Source organism: Nerophis ophidion, linkage group LG08, assembly GCF_033978795.1.
Source record: "Nerophis ophidion isolate RoL-2023_Sa linkage group LG08, RoL_Noph_v1.0, whole genome shotgun sequence".
NCBI classification, from domain to species: Eukaryota; Metazoa; Chordata; class Actinopteri; order Syngnathiformes; family Syngnathidae; genus Nerophis; species Nerophis ophidion.
Window position 1 is genome coordinate 5,873,836 of NC_084618.1, and position 12,039 is coordinate 5,885,874.

The following is a 12,039-nucleotide window of genomic DNA, read 5'->3' on the forward strand; positions in this document are numbered from 1 at the left end:
CAGGAAAAAACACAGGGCTATTTTATCCCTACAATCCTGTTTCCCTGCTCCTCAGGGGAATCAAATCCCCTGAAGAGCAGGGAAACCTGCAAAACAGGGATGAAATAGCCCCTGTGTTTTTTTTCCTGACCAAACGTATATTATGCTCTATCTCGGTTCTGAGCACTGTATAATGGATAAACCACACATATATATATATATATATTTTAGATTAGATTAGATAGTACTTTATTTATTCCGTCAGGAGAGTTCCTTCAGGAAAATGACAATTTTCAGCACAATCCCATTCAAGATCAGACAAACATTACAGGGAGACAGAACAGGATCGCTGACGGGTCTGCCGTCTTCCAGCGCCCCTTACAAAAAAGATGACATACAGGTAAACATGGGGGGGGGGAGAAAAGAATAGAATATTAAAATAAAATAAAAAAAATCGGTCTTAGCCTGGGCCCTGTAGTGGGGGTGCAGACTATATATATATATATATATATATATATATATATATATATATATATATATATATATATATATATATATATATATATATATATATATGTATATATATGCACACACATACATCATAGAGTCTTCAAAGTGTTCATTATTTTTTCAAAAATAGGGACTTTTGTCGAGGCTGGAAACAATTATTCACATTTCCTTTGTTTCTCACGGGGGGAACTTCACCATCCAAACCTTTGGAGCTCCAAACCACGTTCAAGAACCAATCGAGTCTGTAAATCGAGACCCCCACCATGGACTACTTAGCCTGGTTTAGAATACAAGATTAGTAATTTGCCACGGCAGACTACATCTGACCTCTTGGGTCAAACACTCTTTCAAAAAAAAAAAAAAATCCCAAAGAGTCTCTCACCTGCCAGGCGATGAGGTCCTTGAGCTTCTCGATCTTCTCCAGGTCCTCCGGATGCTCCTGCATGTACTTGTCGTTGAAGAAGGCCTGCGGCGGACGGGAGTTGCAGAGTAAGCATTGCTTGCATGTCACGGATGAGGAGGTCGAGGGGTGAGCGACAAACATCATCTCAACTGCACACAACCCCCGAGCCCGCTCTTCCGTGAAGGAGCCAAACAACAACAACAACAACAACAACAACAAAAATGGCCGGCGAGACAATCAGCGTGTGATCGAGTCGTCGGCAGATTGGTGATTAAAACCGACAAGAGGACGAGCGCTCTTCTTGACTTGAAATATGCATGAGCTTCTGATTGGATTCGAGATCATTTTCGCGGCGTGAAATCAAGCCGGGCAGGAAATAAAATATGGCGCGGTGGAATAAGCTTTGAATGTAATTTGGTGGCATTAGGACTTAATGAAGTGACTTATTTCCTTATCACTTCAAAAGTGCTACTTCTAAATACTTCAAAATGAGGTGGAGGAACGTGGGAGTTGAACTTTAGGGACAAGTCCTCAAGTTTAATGTGAAAGTAGGGCTGGGCGATATAGAAAATGACTATATTATGATATTCGAGTATACGTTCTCACGCAGTTGATTTTAGCTGCGGGCATTACACTACAGCAGGGGTGTCCAAAGTGTCACTAAATACAGTTGGTCGCTACGTATGTAAGTGTAAGTTAAAGCTCTACTATGCAAAGCGAAAGCCATTTATCAACAACATCCAGAAACGCCGGCCGGCTTCTCTGGGCCCGAGATCATCTAAGATGGACTGACGCAAAGTGGAAAAGTGTTCTGTTGTCTGACGAGTCCACATTTCAGATTGTTTTTGAAAATATTCGACATCGTGTCATCTGGACCAAAGGAGAAGCGAACCATCCAGACTGTTATCGACGCAAAGTTGAAAAGTCAGCATCTGTGATGGTATGGGGGTGCATTAGTGCCCAAGGCATAGGTAACTTACACATCTGTGAAGGCACCATAGGTACATACAGGTTTTGGAACAACATATGCTGCCGTCTTTTTCATGGACGCCCCTGCTTATTTCAGCAAGACAATGCCAAGCCACATTGAGCACGTGTTACAACAGCGTGGCTTCGTAAAAAAAAAGAGTGCGGGTACTTTCCTGGCCCGCCTGCAGTCCAGACCTGTCTCCCGTCGAAACAGTGTGGCGCATTATGAAGCGTAAAATACGACAGCGGAGACTGTTGAACGACTGAAGCTCTACATAAAACAAGAATGGGAAAGAATTCCACTTTCAAAGCTTCAACAATTAGTTTCCTCAGTTCCCAAACGTTTATTGAGTGTTGTTAAAATTGGCAACACTAAATTGGCCCTAGTGTGTGAATGTGAGTGTGAATGTTGTCTGTCTATCTGTGCTGGCCCTGCGATGAGGTGGCGACTTGTCCAGGGTGTACCCTGCCTTCCGCCCGATTGTAGCTGAGATAGGCGCCAGCGCCCCCCGCGACCCCGAAAGGGAATAAGCGGTAGGAAATGGATGGATGGATGGATAAAAGAAAAGTGGTGAACGGCCCGCAGGTAATTTTTTAACGGCCCTAAGCACATTCTAAAAATACGATTAAAAAATTAAAAAACTGTAACATTTTTATTCAAACAGGTGAAACGTGACAATAAAATGTTGCAATTTTTTACAGTAATAACACAAAGCTGCCATGCAGGCTGTTATTGTCTTAAAAAAAAAAATAAATAATCAAAATTAATGTCACATTAAACATTCCACTTTGAGATATTATTTGGGGGAAAATATTGCATATTTTGTGTTTGCGATATAAAAAAAAAAGTTCTAAAGAACGGCCTGATAAGAACAAACAAAAAACATAAACAACAATAAAAGTTATAATTGACAGATGGATCTGAAATTCATCTCAAGACGGTTGTGTTTAAAGTTAACAGTAAAAAAAAAAAAAAAAAAAAAAAAAAAAAAAAAAAAATATATATATATATATATATATATATATATATATATATATATATATATTTTTTTTTCTCATGAGTAGGACCCTTTTGGATCCCCAATAATTTTAGTGCGATTTGTTGTGTGTGTGATTGCTAAAAAAAATAACAAATTAAAATCAATGGAATCATTGAAATCAAGCTTCCCTGCTTAGGCTGCTGCCCCCGCGACCCGACCTCGGATAAGCGGAAGAAGATGGATGGATGGATGAAATCAATTGTGTTATGCGTTGACATTTTTAGGGCTCCAATTATTCTATAACAGGCGTCACCAACCTTTTTGAAACCAAGAGCTACTTCTTGGGTACTGATTAATGCGAAGGGCTACCAGTTTGATACACACTTAAATAAATTGCCAGAAATAGCCAATTTGCTCAATTGACCTTTAATAAATAAATCTATATATATATTAAAAAATGGGTATTTCTGTCGGTCATTTTTTTCCTTTTACGGAATTTTTTTTTGTAGAGAATAAATGATGAAAAAAACCCTTAATTGAACGGTTTAAAAGAGGAGAAAACAGGAAAAAAATTCAATTAAATTTTGAAACATAGTTTATCTTCAATTTCGACTCTTTAAAATTCAACCGAAAAAAATGAAGAGGAAAAATTAGCTAATTTGAATCTTTTCGAAAATATTAAAAAAAGAATTTATGGAACATTATTAGTAATTTTTCCTGATTAAGATTAATTTTAAAATTTTGATGACATGTTTTAAATAGGTTAAAATCCAATCTGCACTTTGTTAAAATATATAAAAAATTGGTCCGAGCTATATTTCTAACAAAGACAAATCATTATTTCTTCTAGATTTTCCAGAACAAAAATTTTAAAAGAAATTCAAAAGACTTTGAAATAAGATTTACATTTGATTCTACAGATTTTCCCGAGTATTTTTTTTTAAATTTTAATCATAATAAGTTTGAAGAAATATTTCACAAATATTCTTCGGCGAAAAAAAAGAAGCTAAAATGAAGAATTAAATCAAAATGTATTTATTCTTTACAATTAAAAAAAAATACTTGAACATTGATTTAAATTTTCAGGAAAGAAAAGGAAAAAAAATTAAAAGGTAAAAAGGTGTTTAAAAATCCTAAAATCATTTTTAAGGTTGTATTTTTTTCTCAAAAATTATCTTTGTGAAAGTTAAAAAAATAAATGAATTTATTTAAACAAGTGAAGACCCCCGATATAGAATGCTGGTGTTGTTTACTCGAGTCGTATTGCCATCTAAACTTATCTCTTATGTTTGACTGCCATCTACTGGTCACACCTATCATTGCACCATGTACCAAATAAAATAGCTTTGAGGTTGGTAAGCACAATCAAAATTATTCCGTACATCAGGTGCACAGGGTTATCGAGTTTGGGGAAAATTATAGGATTTTAAGTGTGCCTTATAGTCCGAAAAATACGGCAGCTTGATGCATAAGTTCTGGGCATTTTCTGCCGCCGATTACCTTCTCGTAGTTGGTGAACCCGCCCCAAACTTATCTCTTATGTTTGACTGCCATCTACTGGTCACACCTATCATTGCACCATGTACCAAATAAAATAGCTTTGAGGTTGGTAAGCACAATCAAAATTATTCCGTACATCAGGTGCACAGGGTTATCGAGTTTGGAGAAAATTATAGGATTTTAAGTGTGTCTTATAGTCCGAAAAATAGGGCAGCTTGATGCATAAGTTCTGGTCATTTTCTGCCGCCGATTACCTTCTCGTAGTTGGTGAACCCCCACAAACTTATCTCTTATGTTTGACTGCCATCTACTGGTCACACCTATCATTGCACCGTGTACCAAATAGAATAGCCCTGAGGTTGGTAAGCACAATCAAAATTATTCCGTACATCAGGTGCACAGGGTTATCGAGTTTGGAGAAAATTATAGGATTTTAAGTGTGCCTTTTAGTCCGAAAAATACGGCAGCTTGATGCATAAGTTCTGGGCATTTTCTGCCGCCGATGACCTTCTCGTAGTTGGTGGACCCCCCCCAAACTTATCTCTTATGTTTGACTGCCATCTACTGGTCACACCTATCATTGCACCGTGTACCAAATAAAATAGCTTTGAGGTTGGTAAGCACAATCAAAATTATTCCGTACATCAGGTGCACAGGGTTATCGAGTTTGAGAAAATTTGAGGATTTTAAGTGTGCCTTATAGTCCGAAAAATATGGCAGCTTGATGCATAAGTTCTGGGGATTTTCTGCCGCCGATTACCTTCTCGTAGTTGGTGGACCCCCCCTAAACGTATCTCTTATGTTTGACTGCCATCTACCGGTCACACCTATCCTTGCACCATGTAGCAAATAAAATAGCTTTGAGGTTGGTAAGCACAATCAAAATTATTCCGTACATCAGGTGCATAGGGTTATCGAGTTTAGAGAAAATTATAGGATTTTAAGTGTGCCTTATAGTCCGAAAAATACGGCAGCTTGATGCATAAGTTCTGGGCATTTTCTGCCGCCGATTACCTTCTCGTAGTTGGTGAACCCGCCCCAAACTTATCTCTTATGTTTGACTGCCATCTACTGGTCACACCTATCATTGCACCATGTACCAAATAAAATAGCTTTGAGGTTGGTAAGCACAATCAAAATTATTCCGTACATCAGGTGCACAGGGTTATCGAGTTTGGAGAAAATGTTAGGATTTTAAGTGCGCCTTATAGTCCGAAAAATACGGCAGCTTGATGCATAAGTTCTGGGCATTTTCTGCCGCCGATTACCTTCTCGTAGTTGGTGAACCCCCACAAACGTATCTCTTATGTTTGACTGCCATCTACTGGTCACACCTATCATTGCACCATGTACCAAATATAATAGCTTTGAGGTTGGTAAGCACAATAAAAAATTATTCCGTACATCAGGTGCACAGGGTTATCGAGTTTGGAGAAAATTATAGGAATTTAAGTGTGCCTTATAGTCCGAAAAATACGGCAGCTTGATGCATAAGTTCTGGGCATTTTCTGCCGCCGATTACCTTCTCGTAGTTGGTGAACCCCCCCCAAACTTATCTCTTATGTTTGACTGCCATCTACTGGTCACACCTATCATTGCACCATGTACCAAATAAAATAGCTTTGAGGTTGGTAAGCACAATCAAAATGATTCCGTACATCAGGTGCATAGGGTTATCGAGTTTAGAGAAAATTATAGGATTTTAAGTGTGCCTTATAGTCCGAAAAATACGGCGACTTGATGCATAAGTTCTGGGCATTTTCTGCCGCCGATTACCTTCTCGTAGTTGGTGAACCCGCCCCAAACTTATCTCTTATGTTTGACTGCCATCTACTGGTCACACCTATCATTGCACCATGTACCAAATAAAATAGCTTTGACGTTGGTAAGCACAATCAAAATGATTCCGTACATCAGGTGCACAGGGTTATCGAGTTTGGAGAAAATTATAGGATTTTAAGTGTGCCTTTTAGTCCGAAAAATACGGCGGCTTGATGCATAAGTTCTGGGCATTTTCTGCCGCCGATTACCTTCTCGTAGTTGGTGAACCCCCCCAAACTTATCTCTTATGTTTGACTGCCATCTACCGGTCACACCTATCATTGCACCATGTACCAAATATAATAGCTGGTAAGCACAATCAAAATTATTCCGAACATCAGGTGCACAGGGTTATCGAGTTTGGAGAAAATTATAGGATTTTAAGTGTGCCTTATAGTCCGAAAAATACGGCAGCTTGATGCATAAGTTCTGGGCATTTTCTGCCGCCGATTACCTTCTCGTAGTTGGTGAACCCCCCCAAACTTATCTCTTATGTTTGACTGCCATCTACTGGTCACACCTATCATTGCACCATGTACCAAATAACATAGCTTTGAGGTTGGTAAGCACAATCAAAATTATTCCGTACATCAGGTGCACAGGGTTATAGAGTTTGGAGAAAATTATAGGATTTTAAGTGTGCCTTTTAGTCCGAAAAATACGGCGGCTTGATGCATAAGTTCTGGGCATTTTCTGCCGCCGATTACCTTCTCGTAGTTGGTGAACCCCCCTGAACTTATCTTTTATGATTGACTGCCATCTACTGGTCACACCTATCATTGCACCGTGTACCAAATAAAATAGCTTTGAGGTTGGTAAGCACAATCAAAATTATTCCGTACATCAGGTGCACAGGGTTATCGAGTTTGGAGAAAATTAGAGGATTTTAAGTGTGCCTTATAGTCCGAAAAATATGGCAGCTTGATGCAGAAGTTCTGGGCATTTTCTGCCGCCGATTACCTTCTCGTAGTTGGTGAACCCGCCCCAAACTTATCTCTTTTGTTTGACTGCCATCTATTCGTCACACCTATCATTGCACCATGTACCAAATAAAATAGCTTTGAGGTTGGTAAGCACAATCAAAATGATTCCGTACATCAGGTGCACAGGGTTATCGAGTTTGGAGAAAATTATAGGATTTTAAGTGTGCCTTTTAGTCCGAAAAATACGGCAGCTTGATGCCTAAGTTCTGGGCATTTTCTGCCCGCCGATTAACTTCTCGTAGTTGGTGAACCCCCCCAAACTTATCTCTTATGTTTGACTGCCATCTACTGGTCACACCTATCATTGCACCATGTACCAAATAAAATAGCTTTGAGGTTGGTAAGCACAATCAAAATTATTCCGTACATCAGGTGCACAGGGTTATCGAGTTTGGAGAAAATTATAGGATTTTAAGTGTGCCTTATAGTCCGAAAAATACGGCAGCTTGATGCATAAGTTCTGGGCATTTTCTGCCGCCGATTACCTTCTCATAGTTGGTGAACCCCCCTAAACGTATCTCTTATGTTTGACTGCCATCTACTGGTCACACCTATCATTCCAACATGTACCAAATAAAATAGCTTTGAGGTTGGTAAGCACAATCAAAATTATTTCGTACATCAGGTGCACAGGGTTATCGAGTTTGGAGAAAATTATAGGATTTTAAGTGTGCCTTATAGTCTGAAAAATACGGCAGCTTGATGCATAAGTTCTGGGCATTTTCTGCCGCCGATTACCTTCTCATAGTTGGTGAACCCCCCTAAACTTATCTTTTATGTTTGACTGCCATCTACTGGTCACACCTATCATTGCACCATGTACCAAATAAAATAGCTTTGAGGTTGGTAAGCACAATCAAAATTATTCCGTACATCAGGTGCACAGGGTTATCGAGTTTGGAGAAAATTATAGGATTTTAAGTGTACCTTTTAGTCCGAAAAATACGGCAGCTTGATGCATAAGTTCTGGGCATTTTCTGCCGCCGATTACCTTCTCGTAGTTGGTGAACCCCCCCATGACGGCGGGGTCCACAATTCCGTTGAGCAGCATGGAAAGGGGGTTGATGGGAAGGTTGGGGTCGCTGAGATGCTTCTGCACCATGCTGCTGATCTTGTCGTTGGCCAGCTGCATGGTCTCCATGGCGTTCTCCAGGGGGCTGATCTCATCCTGTGGCAGCAGAGGGGGAACATTCACATGCCGTTATGGGAGGGCGGCCTCGGTACCCTTGACCTGTACAAATAATAAATAACGTCGAGGCCGGCCGACGTGAATCGCGTCCTCCCGGGGCCACCTAACATAAACCTGCATCTGTCGACAGGAGACGGATCACGCGTCCGTGCGGGAGAATTTCCAATTCCCGAGACCGACAAAATACAATTCTAGGAAATGCCGTCATTAATCCCGTACGCTTAAACTCTGAGCACACGTGGAGGAAAATGTACAAACATCGTTTCCATATGAGTTGGGAAATTGTGTTTGATGTAAATATAAACAGATTTGCAAATCATTTTCAACCCATATTCAGTTGAATATGCGACAAAAACAACATATTTGATGTAACTATCAAACTTTTTTTTTTTCCTGCAAATAATCATTAACTTTAGTATTTGATGCCAGCAACACGTGACAAAGAAGTTGGGAAAGGTGGCAATAAATACTGATAAGGTTGAGGAATGCTCATCAAACACTTATTTGGAACATCCCACAGGTGTGCAGGCTAATTGGGAACAGGTGGGTGCCATGATTGGGTATAAAAACAGGTTCCCAAAAAAATGCAGAGTCTTTCACAAGAAAGGATGGGGCGAGGTACACCCCTTTGTCCACAACTGCGTGAGCAAATAGTCAAACAGTTTAAGAACAACGTTTCTCAAAGTGCAATTGCAAGAAATTTAGGGATTTCAACATCTACGCTCCATAATATCATCAAAAGGTTCAGAGAATCTGGAGAAATCACTCCACGTAAGCGGCATGGCTGGAAACCAACATTGAATGACCGTGACCTTCGATCCCTCAGACGGCACAGTATCAAAAACCGACATCAATCTCTAAAGGATATCACCACATGGGCTCAGGAACACTTCAGAAAACCACTGTCACTAAATACAGTTCTTCGCTACATCTGTAAATGCAAGTTAAAGCTCTACTATGCAAAGCGAAAGCCATTTATCAACAACATCCAGAAACGCCGCTGGATTGTCTGGGCCCGGGATCATCTAAGATGGATTGATGCAAAGTGGAAAAGTGTTCTGTGGTCTGACGAGTCCACATTTCAAATTATTTTTAGAAATATTCGACATTGTGTCATCCGGACCAAAGGGAAGTGAACCATCCAGACTGTTATCGACGCAAAGTTGAAAAGCCAGCATCTGTGAGGGTATGGGGGTGCATTAGTGCCCAAGGCATGGGTAACTTACACATCTGTGAAGGCGCCATAGGTACATACAGGTTTTGGAACAACATATGCTGCCGTCTTTTTCATGGACGCCCCTGCTTATTTCAGCAAGACAATGCCAAGCCACATTCAGCACGTGTTACAACAGCGTGGCTTCGTAAAAAAAAGAGTGCGGGTACTTTCCTGGCCCGCCTGCAGTCCAGACCTGTCTCCCATGGAAAATGTGTGGCGCATTATGAAGCGTAAAATACGACTGTTGAACAACTGAAGCTCTACATAAAACAAGAATGGGAAATAATTACACTTTCAAAGCTTCAACAATTATTTTTCTCAGTTCCCAAATGTTCACTGAGTGTTGTTAAAAGAAAAGGTGATGTAACACAGTGGTGAACATGCCCTTTCCCAACTACTTTGGCACGTGTTCCAGCCATTAAATTCTAAGTTAATTATCATTTGCAAAAAAATAAATAAAGTTTATGAGTTTGAACATCAAATATGTTGTCTTTGTAGTGCATTCAATTGAATATGGGTTGAAAAGGATTTGCAAATCATTGTATTCTGTTTATATTTACATCCAACACAAATTCCCAACTCATATGGAAACGGGGTTTGTAAGATTTAGCAAAAAAAAAAAAAAAAAAAGAAGTGACGTTAGGAGGCGGAAAGGAGGTCCAACTTGATTTAGCCGTCTGCATCTCCACTCACTCATTAAGCCTTAAGTAGAGGCTCTGACCTGCGGGACATGGCTTCTCCACGCCTCAGCTGGAGGGCAAGCCGCTCCCGATAGTTTGTTCCAGACACGCCCGCAGCGGCGAGCCTCTGCTCGGAATTAGCGAGGCGGCAGAGGGTGGCGCTCCGTGCCATGGACCTGGGGGGTTTGGGGGTGGGGGGCAGACGGATCAAACCTTGGCGGCGTAATTGTTGATGATGTAGCGAGCAGACGGAGCATTAGGGAAAAGCGAGCGGGCCAAGCTGGACGTGGCTGTGGGCTTTATTTGGGAGCAAATGCTGGCTGGGAAGACTACAGTCACTAATATTGCCGATTGTATTGTACCATATGTCCCGGCAAGAAATCTGCCTTCAAAGGACTCCGGCTTATTAGTGATCCCCAAAGCCCAAAAAAAGTCTGCGGGCTGTAGAGCTTTTTCATTTCGGGCTCCAGTACTCTGGAATGCCCTCCCGGTAAAAGTTCGAGATGCCACCTCAGTAGAAGCATTTAAGTCTCACCTTTGTATACTCTAGCCTTTAGATAGACTCCCTTTTTAGACCAGTTGATCTGCCGTTTCTTTTCTTTTTCTTCTATGTCCCACTCTCCTTTGTGGAGGGAGTCCGGTCCGATCCGGTGGCCATGTACTGCTCGCCTGTGTATCGGCTGGGGACATCTCTGCGCTGCTGATCCGCCTCCGCTTGGGATGGTTTCCTGCTGGCTCCGCTGTGAACGGGACTCTCGCTGCTGTGTTGGATCCGCTTTGGACTGGACTCTCGCGACTGTGTTGGATCCATTATGGATTGATCTTTCACAGTATCATGTTCTCATAGTCATCATTGTCACCGACGTCCCACTGGGTCTGAGTTTTTCCTTGCCCTTATGTGGGCCTTATGTATATATAGTCGAAGTTTCTGTGGTTTATCCATTATATAGTTCTAAATACCGGGATAGACCGGGATATACGTTTGGTCAGGAAAAAACAGAAGAGACTATATATCATCCCTACAAGCCTATTTCCCTGCTTTCAGGGAAATAAAATCCCCTGAAGAGCAGGGACACCTGCGAAACAGGCTTGTAGGGATGATATGTAGGGATGATATGACCAAACACACACACACACACACACACACACACACACACACACACACACACACACACACACACACACACACACACACACACACACTATATATATATATATTCTCGCTGCTGTGTTGGATCCGCTTTGGACTGGACTCTCGCGACTGTGTTGGATCCATTATGGATTGAACTTTCACAGTATCATGTTAGACCCGCTCGACATCCATTGCTTTCCTCCTCTCCAAGGTTCTCATAGTCATCATTGTCACCGACGTCCCACTGGGTGTGAGTTTTTCCTTGCCCTTATGTGGGCCTACCGAGGATGTCGTAGTGGTTTGTGCAGCCCTTTGAGACACTAGTGATTTAGGGCTATATAAGTAAACATTGATTGATTGATTGATTGATAATATACTGGCCTGGGCGGGTTTATCCACAAAGGCGTTTTTAAAACAACATGAACTGAAATACAAAACCCAAAACCAAGTAGGTTGGCATGATGTAAATAAAAACAAAATACAATGATTTGCAAATCATTTTCAACTTATATTCAATTGAATAGACTGCAAAGACAACATATTAAACGTTCGAACTGGCAAATATTAGCTCATTTGGAATTTGATGCCTGCAACATGTTTCAAAAGAGCCGAAAAAGACTGAAAGACAGTTGTAAAACGTGCTGAACGTGGCTTGGCATCGTCCTGCTGAAATAAGC

General features: G+C 40.9%; 1 protein-coding gene across 2 annotated transcripts in view; it reads right to left on the bottom strand.

Moving 5' to 3' along the window:
• Positions 1-12,039, bottom strand: part of dock1 (dedicator of cytokinesis 1) — a 537,727-nt gene that overhangs the window by 34,603 nt on the left and 491,085 nt on the right. For both annotated transcript variants that reach the window (XM_061907548.1, XM_061907547.1), the window contains exons 45-46: positions 8,137-8,313; positions 872-955 (exon numbers count right to left, since the gene is read on the bottom strand). In XM_061907548.1, coding sequence (XP_061763532.1) covers positions 872-955; positions 8,137-8,313 — 261 coding nt within the window. The remainder of the gene's footprint in view (positions 1-871; positions 956-8,136; positions 8,314-12,039) is intronic.